The sequence below is a fragment of the Pseudonaja textilis genome, chromosome 5 (assembly GCF_049901715.1).
Source record: "Pseudonaja textilis isolate UNSWEBS1 chromosome 5, rPseTex1.2, whole genome shotgun sequence".
Lineage (NCBI taxonomy): Eukaryota > Metazoa > Chordata > Lepidosauria > Squamata > Elapidae > Pseudonaja > Pseudonaja textilis.
Window position 1 is genome coordinate 5,389,885 of NC_141994.1, and position 23,416 is coordinate 5,413,300.

General features: G+C 38.4%; 1 protein-coding gene across 2 annotated transcripts in view; it reads left to right on the plus strand.

Moving 5' to 3' along the window:
- Positions 1 to 23,416, plus strand: part of CFTR (CF transmembrane conductance regulator) — a 101,513-nt gene that overhangs the window by 17,643 nt on the left and 60,454 nt on the right. For both annotated transcript variants that reach the window (XM_087934050.1, XM_026713158.2), the window contains exons 2-7: positions 8,003 to 8,113; positions 12,443 to 12,551; positions 16,708 to 16,923; positions 18,193 to 18,282; positions 19,821 to 19,984; positions 21,960 to 22,085. In XM_087934050.1, coding sequence (XP_087790176.1) covers positions 12,522 to 12,551; positions 16,708 to 16,923; positions 18,193 to 18,282; positions 19,821 to 19,984; positions 21,960 to 22,085 — 626 coding nt within the window. In that variant the 5' untranslated portion in view covers positions 8,003 to 8,113; positions 12,443 to 12,521. The remainder of the gene's footprint in view (positions 1 to 8,002; positions 8,114 to 12,442; positions 12,552 to 16,707; positions 16,924 to 18,192; positions 18,283 to 19,820; positions 19,985 to 21,959; positions 22,086 to 23,416) is intronic.

The window sequence follows — 23,416 nt, forward strand, 5'->3', positions numbered from 1 at the left end:
GTACAATTATCATTAGTTATAATTATAATTAATTAATTATAATTAATTATAATTATAATAAGAATAAATTCATGCCAATGGGTTTGAAGTTGGGAATGAACTAGATGTGCCCCCCTCTCTCTCTCTCTCTCTCTCTCTCTCTCTCTCTCTCTCACACACACACACACACACACACACACACACACTTGATTGCTTGAAAGGGACAGGCTGTGCTTTGCTTCCACCATAACCACACGCTTCCCACAATCTCTCTCTGTATTCCAGTATAACTTTTGATGATTAGGCATGCATGCAGACCAGGGGTGGAATTCTACCGTTCACATTTATTCGCTAGAACCGGTTGTTAACATTCTGAGCAATTCAGAGAACCAGTTGTTGGAAGAAATCTTTTGGTTTTCCCCCCACTTTACTGGCCTAATCTTGTAAGGAAGTCAGGAAGGAAACATTCTGGTGTTGCTTACATAAACTGCCTCTCCGTTAACCCTTATTACATTCTTAGCAGGACTAGATTTCCTGTCCCTGGAGCTTTTCTGGAGTTTTATTTTCCTCCTTTGCTGGTACTTTGCTTGTGTCAAGCCTGAAATTGACATGTGTAGCTATTTCACTTGGAAACCTGACAGCTTGACTTTCTTAAAAGGGACGGATTGTTTTAAGCTTTTTACACTGCTGTTGGGAGGAAATACTCCCCTGTTGGAGTTTGCCCTTTGAAGAAATAATTGAATAACGAAGCAGAACTGCTGGAAAGAAGCTTTTGATGACAAGGAACCAAGATGAGTGACATTCAACAAGACTTCTTTGCTAGCTGGAAAGATTGATATTCAAACAAGAGTTTACATACCCTTTCTGAGTTTTGGTCTAAACCTGTTTTTTGGTGAAGTTTGATCCTGTGTTTATTGATGGGATAATTTTCCCTATTCAGCTTTGTTTGGAAGGTAAAAGGTTAATCTCCGCTCCTGAAAAGAAACTGGGTTGAGAAATCTGGCTAGATCCTGTGTCTATTTGTTCTAGTAATTGGTTTAACAAGCAACAGCTACCTTTGTGATGTAATATTTGTGTTGTGTTTGAATTTTTTCCTGCCTCACGGTTTCTTTTTCTATCTGGGGAGTGGTATTTGGCATTGTCCTTTTGGGGTGTACTTCCAAGAGGCAGGATGCAAGCTTGGCACTGATTTTTTTACTGCCTTTCTGGGGGGCATGTGATCTTTCCTTAAATCTGGATGATTTCCTTAAGATATCTTGTTGGGTAAGTGAGACCAGCTGGTATCTTTAAGTAGTGTAAATGGATCTAAGGATTGCTTACCTGGGTGTGCTCTTTCTGGAGAGCTTAAATGACCTCTCTGCTAAAGGGTTTCAATTTATGAGCAAGAGTTGGCTGCGGATAGTTATCATTGCATTTTAACTATTTTAATTCCTTAAAGTGCTCTGGCACACTGCCTGATTTGTAACTCCAGCTTGCAGGTATTTTTAATCTAATGATTGGTATTTAGGGCAGCTTTTTGCAAGAAGATTTTTGTATTTTTATACAGGTAATCCTTGACTTACAACAGTTCTTTTAGTGACCATTCAAAGTTACAATGGCACTGAAAAAAGTGACATGACCATTTTTTCACACTTAAAACAGTTGCAGCATCCCCACAGTCACAAGAGGCCAGGTGAGGACAAGTGCCCCTCAATGTGAGTGATGTTGAGTTGGCCACATGACCACCAACCCATGCCCACCAACTAAGCCATGCTCACAGAACCAGTTGTTAAAAAAATTGAATCCCATCCCTGATGCAGACATATATTAATTATACACTGCTCAAAAAAATAAAGGGAACACAAAAATAAGACATCCTAGATCTGAATGAATGAAATATTCTTATTAAATATGTTGTTCATTGCATAGTTGAATGTGCTGACAACAAAATCACACAAAAATTATCAATGAAAATCAAATTTAGCAACCCATGGAGGTCTGGATTTGGAGTTACACTCAAAATTAAAGTGGAAAAAAACACTACAGGCTGATCCAACTTTGATATAATGTCCTTAAAACAAGTCAAAATGAGGCTTGTGTGTGTGGCCTCCATGTGCCTGTATGACCTCCCTACAACACCTGGGCATGCTCCTGATAAGGTGGTGGATGGTCTCCTGAGGGATCTCCTCCCACACCTTGACTAAAGCATCCCCCAACTCCTGGACTGTCTGTGGTGCAATGTGGTGTTGGTGGATGGAGTGAGACATGATGTCCCAGATGTGCTCAATTGGATTCAGGTCTGGGGAATGGGCAAGCCAGTCCATAGCATCAATGCCTTCGTCCTGCAGGAACTGCTGACACACTCCAACCACATGAAGTCTAGCACTGTCTTGCATTAGGATCTCATCTCAGTACCTAATGGCAGTCAGGCTACCTCTGGTGAGCACATGGAGGGCTGTGCGGCCCCCTAAAGAAATGCCACCCCACACCATTACTGATCCACTGCCAAATCGGTCATGCTGGAGGATGTTGCAGGCAGCAGAACATTCTCCACAGCATCTCCAGATCCTATCACGTCTGTCACATAAGCTCAGTGTGAACCTGCTTTCATCTGTGAAGAGCACAGGGCACCAGTGGCGAATTTGCCAATCTTGGTGTTCTCTGGCAAATGCCCAACGGCCTGCACGGTGTTGGGCTGTAAGCACAACCCCCACCTGTGGACATCAGGCCCTCATACCACCCTCATGAAGTCTGTTTCTGATCGTTTGAGCAGCCACATGCACATTTGTGGCCCGCTGTAGGTCATCTTGCAGGGCTCTGGCAGTGCTCCTCCTGTCCCTCCTTGCACAAAGGTGGAGGTAGCGGTCCTGATGCTGGGTTGTTGCCCTCCTACAGCCTCTTCCATGTCTCCTGATGTACTGGCCTTTTTCCTGATAGCACCTCCATGCTCTGGACACTATGCTGACAGACACAGCAAACCTTGCCACAGCTCACATTGATGTGCCATCCTGGATGAGCTGCACTACCTGAGCCATTTGTGTGGGTTGTAGACTCCATCTCATGCTACCACTAGAGTGAAAGCACCGCCAGCATTCAAAAGTGACCGAGCCATCAGCCAGAAAGCATAGGAACTGAGAAGTGGTCTGTGGTCACCACCTGCAGAACTACTCCTTTATTGGAGATGTCTTGCTTAACAGTCTATGCTTTCCACCTGTTGTCTATTCCATTTGCACAACAGCATATGAAATTGATTGTCAATCAGTGTTGCTACCTAAGTGGACAGTTTGATTTCACAGGAGTGTGATTGACTTGGAGTTCCATTGTGTTGTTTAAGCGTTCCCTTTATTTTTTTGAGCAGTGTATATTAATTAGTTCACTGTAGCTGTACAAAAGGAGTATAAGATAAAATGGAACACCCCTTGATTCATAGAACAATCTTTGAGGTTCACACTGGATTTTCCTGGAATGATAGTCACCTCACTTCCATCATCTTTTTGCCTTTCATATTGGCAAAATGCTAATCACATTTTTAATAGAAAAAAATAAATATGTTGTCTATTACACTATATTGGAAACATTTTCCCCAAATATGATATGAAATAGGCTGGGATGATTTATAATCATTCTAAAAATTGTTGAAATGTTTTAGTCATATGAGTAAAATCAGAATCATTCAGGAGGTGTAACTACCCTGGAACGTTCTGTTTTGCATTACTTCTTTATCTTTTTGTTATCAATGGAAATGAAATAAATGTTCAGGGTTTTCTTATCTGAAAGATAAGATTGCATTTATGAAGAGGGAGGTACTGATGCATGTTTTACCATCCTTCTTTTTCAAAAACTTCCACATTTTGGACTTTTTCTCAACACTGTACTCTCCAACTGGGTCGGGATTGCAAGTCACAGATTTCTCAGTCAATATAGTATTGGGCATATTAGGAGGGTGCTAGATTCAGAAAGACCTCTTGTATGTAACAGATAAATAAAAATAAGTATAGCTGTAGATTAATTAATTCATTAAAGAATTCTCAACAGTTTTCACAACAATGCTGTGGGTGTCATTGTGCAGTAAAAAAAAATGCAACTGGCTTGTTGCCTGAGCCCGACATCATAGGTTGAGAGAGAGAAGGACTAGCCCAATGTAACCAAGATGACTTTCATGCCTAGAGTGGGTTCTACAACTCATGGTCTTCTGGTTTCTATCTTGGTGCCTTAGCCACTAGAGCAAATTGGTTCTGTCATATAGTATCTGAATACTGCACACCAAATCGTTTATTTTAACCATGTCTTTAATACTCTTTTTTGTAATACTTTAATTGACACATTTCATTTCTTAATGCTTAAGCAACATTTTAGGCCTTGCAAATTATTGCCCATTGTTTAGCAAATTCTGATGAGTGCTATGTGATCTGATGTCCTGTTGGCATTGGGACTGCACTTTCTAGGAAAACGGCAGCTGGATGCTTGGTCCAGATTGGCAAAATCTCTCTGGAGGAAGGAGAGATCATTGAGATAACCCATATGGCTCCGAACAGCCACTCCTTATAAAAAGACCACAAGAATATGCCGTTTTGTGGTCTGCTGGATGTGGCTTGGAGTCAAGAGATACCCTCAAGTTCACACTTGTAGCACTATTTTTTAAAGACTGAGCTTCATTTTGTAATCAGTTTCCGGAGGGTTTTTTTCTGTATTGGAAATATTAAGACTCTTTGGATTGGCAAGTTTATTATATTCATCAGGTGATTTGTTTTTTTCCTTTGAGAAACAATTATAGCTACGTTGTTTCTCCAAAAATACGGCCTCCCCCAATAGGAAGTCCCAGCATGTTTTATAGGCATGAAATGAAATTAAGCCCCTCCCCCCAAATTAAGGCCTATATTAAAACATGCGAAATGGGGGGGAATGGTGGGAGGGTTTGCCGTTAGGAAGTACTTTTATTGCACACCCGGATATGGTGCTGCCTGTGTTGACCCTGATACGAAGTGTCCCACCAACGCCGAGGTCAACATCCAAGCCATCGCTAGAAGAAAGTTTTATGTTTTTATGTTTATGTCTTATGTGCGTGTGTTTAATTAAGAATTAAATAATAAAATCTCGGAGGAAGACTAGATGAGAATAATTATAAACAAGCCAGAGGAAAATATAAATGTGATGACTGAATAGCAGATAAATTAGAAAGGAAATATGATTGAATAATGATTAAAGAGAAACAATGTGGAATTTGGTAAAGGGAATTTACGTGTTTATATGGAAATGGGATAAATTATAAGTACGTGATATAAAACAATATGTTACCTGCTTTGTAAAGATCTACAATGGAAAGAGGTTTTATGTTTTTAATGTTTAATGATGTTTTGTTTTGTTTGTTTGTTTGTAAAATCAATAAAACTTGTTTAAAAAAAACAAAACATCCAAGCCGTCGCCGCCTGCCCGCTCGAAGATGCAAGCGGGGGGAATTAAGTCATCCCTGAAAAGACAGCCTAGCCATTTTTTCGTGGCTCAAAAAAAAAAAAAAAAAAAAGACCCGGCCTTATTATATGAGAAACACGGTAACATTTTTAAAGTTCTGGAAAATGCTATTTTTTAATTAAATATTGAAAGCATGCATGAAATATGGATTTTAGAAAGTTAACAATGGACTAAGGGTTCAGATGGACTTGCTGTCAATTCTGAATAGAACCTGGATGAAGCCACCTTGTGCTGCTTCATAGTTGTCCCACATTATAGCGGGAGGATAAGGGGGAAATAGCTAGACCATCCCGTAGACACAATAAAGAGCTCTCCCGTGGGAACTAAGATCATCCCAACGGGTGGCAGCGGGAGGAGGAGCGAAAGTGGCTGAGCGGAAATGGCCGACAACTGCTTTGATTGGACAATGTGACTTGTGACACTTGGGAAGGGAAACTTCTGCACTTTTAATTACATGGCAACAGTGGGAAACTTTTAGAGTTGGTTTTCACTGGCTGTGCTGATGAACATGTTCTTCAAAGAATGTTCCTGCCTTGGAATTCTGATTTCTTTGGATGTGTTACTCAGAATGCTGACATTAAATCAGCTCTCCTAATGTTCTGCTCCATCCGGAGCTGGTCTCCAGGGTTCTGAGCCCCGACTGCTCACCCAACTTTAGAGGGGGCAGAGAAGACTCAAGGAAAACCAAGAAGATGGAGTGAGAGAGGGCCACCAGTGCTGGTGCGGTCCCTACTGAGAGCCAGCAGACCACGGTACTACGGGAGGAGGTTGCACTATCATCAGTAACTCGGCCGAAGGTCCAGAAGGAGGCCTCAGCCACTGGAAACCTATACCAGGCCGAGGAGGACCTCAGATGCCAGGACTCAGGCCAGGTATTTGGAATGGAATTCCCACTGACAACCACGCAGGATTTGTCTGCCCTCGCTGCACGCTGGAGGCCAAGAAGACCCATCAAGTTGAACGAATCAGGGGAATGGCGATACCTGACCACCCTCCCTGGCCAGATGGTGGAAAACCTCTGGAGAGGTTTGACTAGATGAGCATTGAGGGGGATGGGACAGGCGTGTAGGTTCAAGCTGCCCAGGTTGCTTCAAATCCAATCCACCCTATCGTTTCCACCCTGCCGCGATTTGACTCCAGCTGTAGCGGCTTGGTCAATATAACATTCAAGAAGAGTTCTTCTTTCAGTATTGAACGGTGTCTGGAACATTGGGAAGGGGCTGGTAAACATCTTAATTAATTTGTTATGTTGCCATCTGAGATGCAGATTACAGCTTCAATAAGAAGACTATTATAACCAAGTCTATGGAGAATGGATACATTAAACCTTATTTATTCATCCCTTGCAGCCTCTGGCTACTGTTTATATTTTTAAAATCCAGAATTAGGTAATGAACACCTTGCTAGCTTTGCAATATAACTTTGAAAGAGAAGCAAACGGTGTGATCTTACTAAAAGTGTTGCTGTTTCAATTTGTATATACAAATTATCTTGTAATTCTTTTTATATGCAGTATACTGTAAATGAAAGTAAAGTCAGATTGCTATAAATTAAAAGCAGTTTATTATAGACAGGATTAACATAGAAAAGATTTAATTTTCAGAAGGGCCACTGTAAACTGCTTCTTTACAATGTACTTTTGTGCAGTTAGTTGTACCAAGATAATGACACCAGATTAAAAATCAACATTTCTACACTCAGGCTTCACAAGCTAATGGATGTGTTTGGGCCTTCAATTTAATATTTCGTTGATGTAGGTAAACATCCAAAGAATCATGCACCCCCTTTTTTTTTTTTTGGGAAGCAAGTAGTTTTAGAATCAATGGCATAAAGCAATGGAATTGTGAAACTTGTGGAGGTGACGGGACTTCTAAAAGCTCTATGCCAGAAGCCTAAAAGAAAAAGAAAAATTGAAATTCTGTTGTTATCTCAAGGGTTTTGGTGTATTCAAAATATTTCAATAAGTTTTGTGAGGGAACCAGGAAGTATTGGAAATGGTTTTTTCATGGCAGTTCCATTATTCAAGTATGCTTCATTCTAGCATATGAAATCAGGTTAAAAAAAAAATCTATGTTTAGGGCAATAAGACATCATAAGCATACATTATGGTTGATAACCGTGTTTATTTATAAAAACTGTGCTCTGTTTTTAAGTAGAAATGAACCTATGTTGTAATCATGCTTTATAAATGTTTGTAAATAGTTTAAACATATTGATCCAAATCATACTTACAGGTATATTCAGGATCTTAGAGGCATTTAGTACTATATTAAGTTTCTTTTTTTCTCCTAACATTTCTCGGATTTAAACATTCACCTGGGTTGAAAATTATGTTGGCCATAAGACATCAGTAATGCGTAGGTTCCCCTTGAGTACTTGCAACAAATTATGCCAGATTTGTTCTGCATCTTCATATTTATTTATTTATTACACCAACTTGCGTGTGCAATCATCACATGATTCTGGAGGGCTAGCAGAACCTAAAAGAAAAACTAGAAACCTAAAAACCGATTTATAAGTCATATGTTATATAAATTTGTAGGTTTAATTTTGAAACACTTGTATTATTTTGCAGATGGACAAAGCCTATTTTGAAAAAGGGCTATAGACAACGCCTAGAATTATCAGACATTTATCAAATCCCTGCTGCAGATTCTGCTGATAATCTGTCTGAAAAATTAGAAAGGTATGTATTACATATTTAGAAGCGTATAATGTTATTTATCCGCCGATTATTTTTCTCCTACTTTTTCTCTTGAATATTCTACATGGCATATATTAGTAGTTTCTTATTTCACTTTCCGAAATATAATTCTGTAAAGGGGATTGGGTTGAATAAAAAAGCCTGACCTATTGTTACTCAACAAATTATGGAGCTGAGTGGAGTTTAGAAATAGACTCCAAGGCCCTGTCTACTTATTACCTTTAACAGAAATTACATTGTAGTCACCCAGATATCATAATTGGTATAGTGCTGATTTAAAAAATATTAATGCACAGCAGTGGTGGGATTCAAATTTTTTACTACTGATTCTGTGATTGTGGCTTATTTGGTGGGTGTGGCTTGGTGGTCATGCGACTGGGTGGGCATGGCTTGGTCATGTGACTGGGTGGGTGTGGCTTGGTCATGTGACTGGGTGGGCGTGCTTAGTAGTCATGTGAATGGACGGGCGGGCTTGGTGGCCATGTGACTGGGTAGGTGTGGCCAACATCCAATGTCACTCACATCAAGAGGTGCCTCGCCTAACCTCTCCTGTCCCAGACATTCTTTGTCAATTAAAAATAATGGCACATAGTTTTTTTTCTCTGTCCCCCCATCCTTCCTACTTCTTTTTCTTTCTCTTTTCTCTATTTCTCTCTTTCTTGCTCTTTCTCTCCTTTCCCTTTCTTTCTTTCTCTCTCCCTCTCTCCCCCACCCCTCCTCACACACACACACACACCTGGTTGGGAGGATGAAACTGGCCATTACACACACACACACACACACACACACTTCCAACCAGCTCTCGTGCCTCAGCCAGTCGCCAGAGTAATTTCCAAGCGCTCAGCAGCATCGCTCATCTTCCAGGAAACTCTGGGTGATTGACTGGGGCGCACGCACCATCTGGCGGTGTGCTTGGATCTGTGCCTCTGTCACGCAAACAAGCCTCTTTCTGGAGCAGCTGTAGGAAGGAGGTGGATTTGCAAGGAGTTAGAAGGGGCGGTGGTCGGGTGGCTTGATTAGACCGTGCGTTGGAATTCCCCGCAGTGGACAGAAAAATGACGAGGTTTCTTCCTTTCTGGGCAACAGTCCCGTGTTGCCCAAAAAGGCCGGCAGGAAAGGCTTCCAGGTCCAAGAAAGGGGCCTTTTGGGGGGAGATTCAAGGGCTGGGAACTTCAAGCGAGGTGTGTGTTCAAGCCTCGCCCACCCCGCCGGCAGCTCTTGGCTAGGTAGCGGTTCGGCTTTCCCGACGGCCTGCGACCTTACCTTCCTCCCATGGCTGGTGGCAGAGGGAAAGGCAAGCTAGCCAGCCCCTGCCAGCCCGCATCTCACTCCAGGCCCGGATTCTTCACAGCTGCTGGAACTTGCCTGCTAGGGGCGACCTGGGAGCACGAGGCTATGCTGCCCTCATCACTCCTCTGCCAGCCCCCCTCCCCCATGGGGCCAAGCGCAAGGAAGGGGCAGCAGGCAAAGGGGCAATGAGGGAGGCGTAGTATTGTGCTCCCTACTCGCCCCTCAGCACCCAAGGCCAGCAGCTGCAGAGAATCCAGGCGGGGAGCGAGATGCAGGCTGGTGGAGACTTGAGTGGTGATGGGTCAGCCCTGGCTCACCTTCCTCTCTGCCACCAGCAATCCAGGCAAGCTGGAGGCTGGAAGCAAGCCAGGCAGGGATGGTGGGCGGGGACGACAACTAGCTAGTATCTCTCCCACCACTCGCTTCTTTTGGGGGGATGAAAGGAAGTGGGAAGCAGTGGTCCTGCTATGGGAGGCAGCCCCAGGAGTCCCTGCCCTCCTGGTTGGAGTTCCTCTGCTGCCACTCATTGCACTGTGGCCACCACGTGGTAGGGAGAGCTGGGAGAGCTTCATGTGGCAGCTTAGCCGAGCCTGGAAATGGTGGGGGGGCAGCTAGCTAGGCCCCAGACAGCGCCACCACCGGGGATGGGACCGCGCCAGTGGGAAACCAAGTCAGCCGAGCCCGGGGACACAGGGGGTGTCCTCAACAAGCTCCAGGAACAGTGGAGGACTAACATGACTCGCAGGCTTACCTGTGAGTAGGCAGATCAGGGCTGCTCAGTTGGGGTGCAGGCACCACGTGGGAAGGCAGGTTAAAGGCAAGTTACAAGAACCCAGTGTGCCGCATAGGAGGTGAAGAATGACTGGGCAGGAGCAGGCATTGGTCAGGCGGGGCAAGCCAGTGGCAACCGGGCGACTGGGTTGGGGGCATGGCCAGCCAGAAGTTACTACTGGCTTGGTGACCCACACCAAATCCTTGCTACCGGTTCAGTTGAACCAGTGCGAACCGGCTGAATACCATCACTGATTTTCCCCCACATCCTATGATAAATAAATCTTTATATCTCTATATTTATTTATCCTGTGATAAATAAATCTCTTTATTTTCAAGCAAATAATCATTTAATGGTTGGATTTTGTTCAAGGTTGGTATATGAACCAAATCTTGTGGGTTATAATCTGTGGTTACAAAATAAAATAAAAATATTCCCAAAATCTGTTAAAAATGGTTTAAACAACCAATTTGGTTCATACCCAAGAACCAAACTAGACCATATAAAAAAGGACTGAATTGCATTAATAAATTTAAGATCAGTACATCTGAGTTCTTTAATTCTAACCAAAACTTATTGTTATAACTAATAACTCTAAGATAAATATCAATAATATATATTCAGTATGGATTTTTTTCTACTTTGTATTTCTGCTACTTAAATAGAAAACTTTCTCTGGTTCAGGGTAAAATAATAAGTAAGTTAGTAAATAATTAATTATGAAAAAATCTTACCTTGCATCTTAGATACTTAAAATTTATCAGAGTATTTATGATTATGTTACTCCTTTTTCAATGGAAGTTGACTAAAGAGTCATTCTGATCACAAAACAAAGCACCCTGGATTCGTGTTGTTAAATTAGTCAGAGAGCTGGAGTTCTATAACCAAATGAACTACTTGTTTTGTGGAGATTTGATTTTCAACTAAAAAATATTATCTCATAAAAAATATTTCACAGGTTTCCCACCGAGTGGAATTTTTAATATCAGATCATTTTCTGGTTAGTTATTTTAATGACTTGAAACAGTGAATATACGTTACAAGCATCATGCTTTTGGCATAAAAAGGACTTGAATACATCAAGGAAATACATCTTAGAAACCTCTGTTTTGCACCAGAGCCTCCTGGTTGACATACTCCAGTTCAGACAGAACGTTGAAGCGTAAGGCTTAAGTCAACATGTTTGTGGTTGGGTAAACAGCTTTTAATGAGCTAACTTATTTAGGCTATCAAATTTGGCCTGAAACTCTGGATAATTCTATATAGTACCAAAAACAAATAAAAACTTGATGATTATTTGAAATTTTGCAGCCCAGATATAGCTCCAAGCAATGATCCTATCAATTATAACCCCATCTAATACCAACTGCTAGACCTGGAAAAAAAAATTGTGCATGCATTTGATACTCTGAAATTTCTCCCTAATTAGAATGGTTACCCTATTGAAAGCTCTAGCGGTCTCTTTAAAAGATACAGCTTAAATAAATTTTCCATAAAACTACATTAGTCTCTCCTGGACTCTTCTGTAAATAACAATAATGAGGTCATGGTTCACATGTCTTCAGCAGTGATTGGATTATACTATGATAGGGTAATGTCTTAAATCACTTCTGAAAAAAATGCCTTAGTATAATCTGTCATATCAGTTGCCTTTTGATATTACTTAATTCCCATATCATATTCAGTGTAGTTAAGAAGTGATCAAATTCCATTTTGATTGGAAATTTTATAAGCATCTAAATATTGTGATTACTTTATATTCCATAAATAATTGTATTATCTGTTAAATCCGATTCTAAAAATGCATCATTCAGGGTTGAATTACACAGGTTTTCAATGTTAGCTGACATGCTTTATTAAAAACAGAACAGAATTGAATTTTTCCTTTTCTTTCCCTTGGTACTGGAAGCAATCCAAAACCTTTATTTGCCTATTATTTGTTTAGTGGTCTGAAGAAGTACAACAGGTTTCTTTAAAACATACACTGTGACCTTTTTAATGAATTAACTTTCTGCAAAATGATGTGTAACGAAGTATTTCCATTGCCAAATATTTAACTGAGCTACACTTGAACTTTTATTGAGCTATCATGTCATGGCGGGTCAGGTCCTTGGGGTCTTTGCAAAGCTTTGAATTCAATGGATTCCTTAACTAAATCTCCTTGGATATTCTTGGATGAAATGAACTATGCTTGGGCCAAAGAATGGTTTATTTGGCCACATAATTCAATGTTCTTTTTTATTCCTCAGAGAATGGGACAGAGAATTGGCTTCAAAGAAAAACCCCAAACTCATCAATGCACTTAGACGGTGTTTCTTCTGGAAATTTATGTTGTATGGAATTATACTATATTTAGGGGTAAGTTTCCTTTTATTTCAGTTAACATATTGCAATATTATATCCTTTTGTAACATGCCTAAGAAATTCTAAGTGGTGTATTTGTCTATGGAAATTTTCAGTCATGGTTGTCCCAAAGGTGCTATAAAGGTATAAATCTTTCTATTCAACACCATCCAGTTAGAGCTGAAGAAACTTCTTGGATGAGAAGCGAAATGGCTTCAAAGAAAAACAAGAAAGTCTAGCTGCCTCTTGAAAAAGCACTTTGGGGACATGAAATTTGTTTGTTTGTTTATGCAACAGAAATCAAGTTAATTATATTAAAGCATGCTTATTAATACTGTTCCTAAATATAAATATTTTAATTAAACTATTTTTCATCTCTGTAATCAAATCCGCATGAGAAATAACGTACAGTAGAAAATTACTCTAATGCTTGTCATCTGGGACAAAACTGAAAATGAGCATGCATAAATACACGGACCTCATTTCAGACAATTTTTAATCGGAAGTGGGGAACTTATGGAATGCCAAATTTGTCAAATTTCAGATCATCCATTGGTCCTAGACATGATATTGAAGTTCAAGAATATTGGAAACTGTAATCCTATATTTGGAAGGCTACAAATTTTCTACCTCGTTCTTGTAAAATATTAAAAATAAACGAATTATTTTCAGATATTTTTACAGTATATCTTCCAGAGATGTTCTTTTTCATGATACACTAGAACAGGGGTGTCAAACTTGCAGCCCGCGGGCCGGATGCATCAAGTGCTGGCCCCGCCCCTGCCAAGTTTAGTGAAGGGGAAAAAAGTCCCAATACATCACGTGATGCCTCTGCGACCACGCGAGTTTGACACCCCTGCACTAGAAGGTAGGATTTTAAGAATAGCATAATTTTAATCATTGCCATAATTTTTAAAAATATTTCATTTATTAAATGTATATGCCCATTACATTACAAGATAAGGGTTATTTTTAAAGTACTTATAGGAAATATACTGGAACTTAGTTATACATACACTTTGAAATTATTTAATAATTAGAATTCATTTGTTCCTTGAATATAGATCAAATTTCTTCAGATTTAGTGGAGGTTTATATTGTTTCAATTGTTTATTACCAGTATTAGCATCTATTTACCCCATATACATAACTTATTTTTCATCTTAGATTTGTGGGATGGAGAAGAGAAATTTCATGGGATGATAGATAGGTAGGTAGATAGATAGATGGATAGATAGATGATAGATATTCTAACTGAAAATTTTCTATAATATACCCAATTCTTTCCATTGAAAACTGTAATTTTTGTTATATACGTTTGAAACTAGGTACATATAACTGATTAAATCCTATGTTGATATAGAGAAAACTGGAAGCTTAAAAATGTGACACATGCTCCTACTCTTTTAACACATATAGAAAGAGATTGGAGAAAAAAATAATCTAAATTAAGTTTAATTTCATGGCTGATAAAGAATTAGAAAGTTGGGATCACCATTTTTATGTGCGTCTGGTGTGTATATGTGTGCTTATTAAGATAGTCACGAACATCCAGCATTAAAATCTGTTGTAAAATTGATGGAGACTTTGACTCTTAAAAATGATGAGTGTATAGTATCCTATGATGAGTGTATAGTATCCTATGCTACCAATATTGTTATCTCTCATAAATATAATGAGAATATAGCAAAGGCTAATAATGCCAGGTGTGTCTACAAAGATTATCAAAGGTAGTTAGAAATTTAAATACACATTTTGTATTCAGTCTTTGCACGTTTGCAAAGAAACAACTGTTAGTCTTGATAGATGGATATCCTGAAGAGCTTGATTTCAGCTTGTCCCTATCACTACTATCTTGCAAATAGTACAGAAATTCTGTTTTTCAGATCATAAGAAAAGCAACTAGAGAGCAAGTATTAACACTATTATTTGGAAAGAGTTTTTCTTTGTTAATCGTTAAAGTGTATTATTGTAGCCTTTTCTTGTTCACTGTTGTAAAAAAATCTATAAATCACTTTGTAACAACAATCTGAAAACACATTGCTATCTTTGTATGGTATACATAACAAACAGTCGTAAAATACAAACTATAGTTCTACACATACGCAGTGTACATATGCAAAGGAATAGAGGTGTGATTTTTTTTTAATCAACTGAAGAGGGAGTTCCAAGGATTTGGAGGATTCCATTATATTCTCTAGCATCATTAAATTATGTTATGTGATTTGACACTAACAGGAATTTTTACCAATAGTGTTCCATTTAAAGGTAATCTGAAGTTTATTAATATAAAGGTTGTTATCTTTCTCTTTATACTGTCCTTTTCTTACACATTTCACGGCCACGCTGTTTCAATTAATTTTTGTAACCTCTGCCCCATCCTGTGCTTTGTAATTTCTGATCTGATGACAGTTTCTGTACAAGTCACAATGTTTTGTGACTCTGTTTAGTTCTGAAAAATGTTCTTTCCATTGTCCAGCTGTGAGTTTTATTCACCAACTTTTTATTTTTGTCCTTTAACATTTATGTATATGTATGTATGTATGTATGTATATGTATATGTATATGCATCGTATATAATCTATCTATCTATCTATCTATCTATCTATCTATCCATCCATCCATCCATCTCTCTATGTAAAAACATGTTTTATTATAGTCTTGATCCTAAACATGGATGCACACCTGCCCAATTCTTTTTTTTAATTATTCTTTTATAAATATTCCTCCTTGTGTACTAAAAACATTGCTCTGTTGGTCAAACATAAGTCTGTTTGTCTTTTTCTAAAATTATACGTAATCACGAAAAACAATGTGAGTACTTAAAACAGGAGCTATGTGATTCAGAGTGTCGGTTTCGGTCCATTTCTGGAAATAAAATGTGTTTTTTTCTAATGGGTGACCACTGAAACCAGTTTTTTCATGCTGACCCATTAGGAAATGGCTATATATAATAATAATAATAATAATAAAGCAATTTGCAATGTTGACCTCAGGTTTAAAGGAGAGTAAACAAATGGTGCTGTGACCTCACTTACAGTATATCTTCTGATGGCATTAACAAAATAAATTGTATGCTATATGATCATTTCATATCAAATATCTAAAATTTCATTTGGGAACTATAAATATTGTTTAATAAAAGTTTTATTTCTAAAATTTGCCATCCTTTTATATATTGTAATAATGCTAAACAATGTATCAAAGCTGGATTTTTTTCCATTTGTTTTAATTTTCATTTAAATATAAAATGAATTTATTAACAATAATCTATGTAAAGAGTCAGATATGATAATTATTAAAGATTTATTAAATTACGACAAATGCAACTAGATGGGGAATCCATCCCCAAATTGCCACAGTTGTTATTGTGGTGAACTTTAGCACCCTTTAATAGACTTGTAAGGAATATGACTCTTATAAATATAGTCCTTTCAGTAATTCAGAGTCATAACTTCAATTTTCATTGTAGGAAAAAAAAATAAACCTTTCTTTATGCTCATACTGGATCCCTGAAATATTCATTATTATCCTCTCCAATAGCTCTCACTGTCATTATAAGTCATTATTTCATTTATTAATGAAATATATACATATATAGCCACCCATCTTACTAACACAAACTAGTGAAAAGTATATAACAAATAATATAATTCTTTTTTATATATATAATTCTTTATAACCCTAAAATTATTTATTCTACAATAAAGAGCAGGTTAGAAAGATGCTACATATTGATCATAAGGCTATTAAGGGACAAATGGAATATGAATTGCTCTGCAACTTTGCGTTTGTTGGTTCCAAAGCAGACGTGTGCAGCTCTGTTTTCCAATATGCCCCAGCCAAATGAATGTTCCCTGAGCCAAAAGACAAACGCTACTATTTCAAAGAACATTGAAAGCTTTCCCTGTAATTCCATAAATAAGAACAAATCAGGGTAGCTGCTGAATTTTTATTTTCTTACTTCCCCTTCTGTTCTTGAGGGAAGTTATAGTTTAGGAAGCATAATATAGTCTGTGACATGCATCCATTTTGCCCACTGCTAACCATCACTTCATCGTCTGAAGATAAGGTTGTAATTCTTCATGCTTAAATCTGCTGAATAAGTGCTCATATGTATTAGCTATTCAAAAAACTGACAAAAATATCTGACTTCTTATTTTAACCACAGGAAGTTACTAAATCCGTGCAGCCTCTTTTACTGGGAAGAATAATTGCTTCTTATGATTCTACTAATATACAAGAACGATCAATAGCTTACTATTTAGCCATAGGACTCTGTCTTCTCTTCATTGTACGAATGTTACTTCTCCACCCAGCAATATTTGGTCTTCATCACATTGGAATGCAAATAAGGATAGCCATGTTTAGTTTAATTTATAAAAAGGTACGTTTGCTATTTTGGTTAAATGAAATTCAAGGCTAATTAAACTGCATAGGAGATTGATAATAACATGCTGCGGCCGCATATTGCTACAGTAATGAAAGCATACTATGTCAAGAAGCATTTCTTTTTTGATGATCTACCCTTAGTTTGTTGTGCAATTTCAGCAGGGAGTATCTTAATACTTTGTTCAAACCAACAGTAACAGAGAAAATGAGAGTAAAAATATGAGTTGTTACATAAGCTACGTGACCAATTTCCCTAGTTGTGAGTAGAATGAAGCCTACATGGACCAATAAGGACTAATTTTGCCTCATGAAGGAGAGAATCTAAATATGCTAGAAAAAAAGGTAGCTAATGAGCCAAGAATGACAGAATTAATTTACCATTACATATAAACTCTCCTATTGCACAAACCTAAAACAAAAAAAACCCTTGTCTTTGTGGATTATTTCTTACAAATGTAATAAACTGTGAAAAGAATCTGAAATTAAAATAAAAACAGAGTCTCTAATCTGATTATTGCATCTACTATAAACTTACTATTTACTTATTTATTTTAAAATCTACCTATTCCTTTTCCATTCAGGGTCCTGAAATGGATGCACAATAAATAATAATAAAGTTAATTTATAATTACGAACACAAAATATAAATTTCAATGGAAATCAAAATTGACCTCAGTTTACTCTCCAAATCTTAACTGGAAAGTATAGTTTAAAAAGATGAATTCAGTGTGGAATTAAGTACAAATCAGAGTTCATCACTTCAGATGCAATTTTTTGCCTGGTTCTTGCAAACTGAAGAGAGAATCAGATGTGAACAAGTAGGATATTTGTGAGTCTGACACTTTATCCACATATACATTTAACTGTACTTCAAAGATGCTTAATTGTTTTTTCAAGAACAAGTCCCAGTGAAGTAGCTTTTACTTCATCTCCAGATTATAAGGCCAATTTTAACTGATATAATGTTAAAATGTTTTCAATTTCTTCCTGGAAAGAGCCTCATGCTATTCATGATTTGTTGTTCTTACGTGGTGATTGGTAATGATACAATCAGGATCTATTGAAATATTTTTTTTACAGAGTAAACCCTTCTGAATATTGTAAGTATTTATGAGTAATCCTGCAGTAGATGGAAAAAAGTGTGTTTGTAATAAAAGAAAAATTATATTGCACAGACCATACTAACATCCTCTGTTGTTTTTATTTCTGTTTGTGCTATTACATGGTTTGGCTGATAAACTTCTTCTTTTGTTCTGTTTTACAGACTTTAAAACTGTCAAGCAGAGTCCTAGATAACATAAGTACTGGACAACTTGTTAGCCTCCTTTCAAACAATCTGAACAAATTTGATGAAGTATGTTGACGATCATGCGTTTAATACATTTCTTTGAAGGAGAAGGAATTGGTTCAATCCATTATTAATGTGCTTAACAGTACTAGAATTAAAGTAAATTCTTTGCAACAACAACAACAACAACACTATTATGTATGCTAACAACATCACTCTTGCCTGAATTTTTGGATCTAAATTATCTGTTTGTATTACATTATTCTTGCTATTTGAAGTGACTTCTTAAACTATTAACAAACTCTGAGAATAGGATATATAATACTAAATTCATAACATTTATCTCTTTTGGATGTATCTATATTATATAGCAATAACACTTAGACTTATATACCGCTTTATAGTGCTTTACAGCCCTCTCTAAGTGGTTTACAGAATGAGCATATTGCCCCCAACAATTTGGGTCCTCGTTTTACCCATCTCGGAAGGATGGAAGGGTGAGTCAACCTTGAGCTTGTTGAGATTCGAACTGCCAAATTGCAGGCAGCCGGTTGTCAGTAGAAGTAGCCTGCACTACTGCACTCTAACTACTGCACTACTGGGGCTCTATATAGTTATTTATTTCCCTACTTTAGTGTTACTCTTCTTTTGGAACAAATGCTACATGTGCTAGTGCTATTGTTTTCCTTGGCTAGCAATAATCAAATGGCAGTAGGAAAATACAGAAAATTATTTGTTGATTTTTAGTGGATGATATTTAAATTGCTTAAACTTTAAGTAGGACAAAAGAATAGTCAACAGTCAGAGATAGACTCCTCCTCCCACTTGAGTGTTTGGTTGGTCTATAAGAATCTTTTTCAAGCTGAGGTCAAAACAAATGACAGCAGCATGGATGTAATTTCTTATTAAAGTGATCATACCATAAAGAATGTTGCACTTCACTGCTGAGATTTCTGCTAGAAGAAACTAAAGCTGTTTATGAAATTATGGTATACAGTTTTATATTTCAGCACCTGAAAGTTGTTGAGGTTGCACTCCCAAGACACTTTCAAGGTGCCGGGTTGCTAAGTCTGGTTTAGATAAAATTCTGTGTTATTCCCAGATTTTGAAATCACAAAAACAGATTTATCTGCTCCGTCGTGTGGTGTTTTTAGGAACAAAATAGGCATTGCAACTGCAGGACCATTAGTCTGATTAAATATGAGAAAATGTGTACAAAGATCAGTGGCACAGTGTAAGTCACTACTGCTGGTAATAGACAGGGAGAGGTTTATATCAAGAGAAGACACTTTTAAGAATTTGGCCACTAACCACTAGTGTTTGTTGTTGCATTGACTCCTCTGTCAACAATACTGAACAAGTCAGGTCATGACTATGAAGCATCAAAAACATCTGCCAACCTATTCCATTGCCTTGACATGGTTGATCAGAAGCTGCATGGAAAAACACCACCTGAAATGGAATAGCTGCTCAACATTGTTGAATATACAGCCAAGATATTTCATTTGGATTGGACAAACACGCCACATTTAGCCAGCTTTCATGTTGCGTTCTCTGTATAGTTTCCTTATGCTTTTATAACGATTTTTCTTTCTTTCTTTCAGGGTCTGGCCTTGGCTCATTTTGTATGGATTGCCCCTTTACAAGTTGTGTTGCTGATGGGGCTTCTCTGGGAGATGTTGCAGGCATCAGCATTTTGTGGGCTTGGATTCTTGATTCTTGTTGTCTTTTTCCAAGCCTGGCTAGGACGAATGATGATGAAATACAGGTGACCCAGTTTTCTCAAATAACGGTAGTCCTCAAATTGACCTGAATTTCAGCCGCTAAGCAATGGCAATCGTGACGATCCCTGTTACCATCTTTAACTGAATTCCACTAACTGAGGACCCACCACAATCTAACCCATTTCAGGTTTAAGTCCCATCCAGCCCCAAGCCTTAGTTCTTATAAGATAAAGGACTGCTTTTACTCCACCACCACCCCCACTCCCTCAATTTCTGCCCTTTTTGCATCCTGCCTTGTATGAAGGCAAGAAGCCTCTTTTGACTCTGGGCAACAAGAAGCCCTTGTTCTGTAGAATGGCACAAAGATGGCAAGGAACAAAATAAGCATTTTTGTTCTGCTGGGAAGCTCCGGCTGTACCAATAACCTGGTGCAAAACTCAGCCACCCCGGCTAGTCCCAGCTGTAGTCGTCCTCATCACCCTGCACTCCGATCCATCTGCCATCTTGCACTTTTTTGCCCCAGCTGGCCTTTGCTGTCTTCTTGGGTGCTGCTGCTGAGGCATGCCCCCCAACCAGGCCCTTCACGAAACAGTTTCTGGCTACACCAGGCCATCTCCCCCAGGTCTCCCGAGGATCCACTGTATGTAAACTTGGGAAGAAAGCCTCACATGGTCAGAAGATGCCTCACACAAGGCCAGGCAGGATACGCTTGGTCATCAGTGGGAGAAAGAGGATGGTGAAAGTCAACAAGGGCAGCAGAGACCTGTAGAATGCAGGTTGCCAAAAGATTGGGGGGAGATAGGAAGAGACTTGAAGTACTGAAGCAGCCATAAATTTAAGCGGACTTCAAGGTGTCTGAATTTTGATCACATGACCACATGGGTGCTACAATGCCCATAACTTTAAGGATTTAATCCCTTTGTTCAGCATCACTGTAATTTTGAACTGTTCTCGAATGGATGCTGTATTAAGGTTCTTAAATAAAACTTCTTAAATAAAGAAGTTGAAACATGGAGCAGAAAAACAGGCAAAAGTCTGGTTGTGGGAAAGCCATGGCCATACTCCTAAGGGAAGAAGCATTTTAGATTTTTCTTCAGCAGCTGAGCCTATTGTATCTGCCTGACCAAGAGTATTTGGAACATCAACTCTGTTTCGTGGGCAACACATATAATCTATATGTAATTTATATATCTGTTATTAAAGGAATAATGTCAAACAAGTGGCTCTATCTTGACATAATTACGATACAGTATATCTTCCTTTGCCTTGATTCCAGTAGCTGTGCTTTGAGAAACTGGAAGTGGCTGAAATAAAGAACAAAACTTGGTTAAGTGGGTAACTCTCTGACTCCTAAGAATTATACTTAACCTTTTGTGGGGCAAAAACATTTAAACTTTCCACAGGTAGCAAGAACAGAAGTAACAATAGTTGATGATTTATTTTAAGCTAGGCCTACTTTAGCATTTATACTACACTTTGCATGCTTTTTCAACTTCCAAATGGCAAAGGGCATGAGCAATTTCCTGTAGGGCTGTGCTATAAGATGCTACCCCTTACGTACAACAAACCTGGTACTACTATTACTTGCTATTTCCACATGGAGTTCAATATACTTCTAAATGTTTATTGTTACATGTTATTCAGAAAAAAAAAATGTTTCATGGACTCAGTGGAAACACACACACACAAGGCTAGTGTTTTTACGTCTATACATAAGGTTACTGTTCTCAAATAAATTTTTGGTTTCTAGCTCTGTATTTTGCATTAAGTTTTACATAACGGCACATCTATACCAATGCAGCTTTTTTAAAAAAGTATTGAATAATCATTTAGACTTGATCATAGGACATTTTAAGTATTTTAGGAACTTGTTATTAGAATAACAAACAATTTTCTGTACACTTCTAGTTTATGGCATGTATAGATAGATACCTTATTGATACCGATAGTATATTGTGTGCAGTGCTTATCAGATTTTCAGTATGATGAATATTAAATATAGAACATAATTATCTACAGAGATCAGCGAGCGGGAAAGATCAACGAAAGACTTGTAATTACCTCAGAAATGATAGAGAATATACAATCAGTAAAGGCTTATTGTTGGGAAGATGCAATGGAAAATATGATTGAAAATCTGCGACAGTAAGTATTTATATTTGTCCATCTTACATGCATGGCATATATGTTGCATAACCCAACAATGAGATAAAAGTTTAGTTTGTAACATAATAGTAGTTTTATTCTTGTTGTAATAAAACTGTTGGGTCATGCTGATCCAAACAATTATTTTTTACCTGCTGTGCTGTCTGTCTTTGTCTATGTTATGATGGCCTATCTGAATAAAAACTTTGCAGAAATCACTTTACCCAGGAGTCACACCTGATTCTATATTTTTATCTGGAAATCAGCCATATAATGAGTAGAATTCATCTTTTAATAGGTCATTTAGAATAGCGTCCCCAACTTTTGCAGCTTGGAGGCCCAGCTGGAGGGGGGGAGAGGGGAACCGGACTGCATAAATGATGGGTTGGAGCACACATATGCGCCTACGCACCTGAAGTCGTGTAAGCGGCAGGCCAGTGCATATGCGCATCCCACATAGCTGGACTGCAGGTTGAACTGCACATGCATGCATGTGCACCAACTGCCTCTCATGCAGCCCGGTTCCAAATAAGCAACAGCTCAGTAGTGGGTGGTGAGCCGGGGTTGGGGACACTTGATTTAGATCAGGGGTCGCCAACCTTTTGGACGTCAGGGACCGCCAAACTCATAATTTTAGATCCCAGGGATCACTAACTGGTTCTGTGGGTGTGGCCTAATTTGTGGGTGTGGCTTAGTCATGTGACTGGCTGGGCGTGGCTTGTATGTAAATGTTATATTTATATAAATATTGATTTTTTTTTTAATTAAAAAAGAGCAACGTTTACCCCAAATCAGGCAAAGCAGGCAGGCAGATTGAGTTGCTCACAGAATCACAGATTCATTCAGAGATCTATCTATCTGCCATTGGCTAGCTCAGTCTGTCACATAAAATTTGCTTGCAAGCAAACTCACAAAATTAACTCACAACACACCATGCATGTAAATATTGATTTTTTTTATAAAAAAAGAGCAACTTTTACCCAAAATCAGGCAAATCAGGCAGATTGAGTTGCTCACAGAATCATTCAATGATCTATCTATCTATCTATCTGCCATCGGCTAGCTCAGTCTCTCAAATTTGCTTGCCGTGAGTCTGCACTGAATTTGCTTGCAAGCAAACCTTCATTCCTAAGGGAGGTTCAACTGTACTTAAAAGCAGAGCCGAAGATTTAAAGACGAGCTGGAAAACAGGAAATCCAACCATTTTCTGCTTCCTAGCTAATCTAAATCTCCCAGCACAGAGAACAGATGATGGTCGGAAAAATGAAAAATAGCAATTTAGCAGGCAAGTTTACTGGGTAAGGACTGAGTGGGCGGGGAGGGTTCCCGCG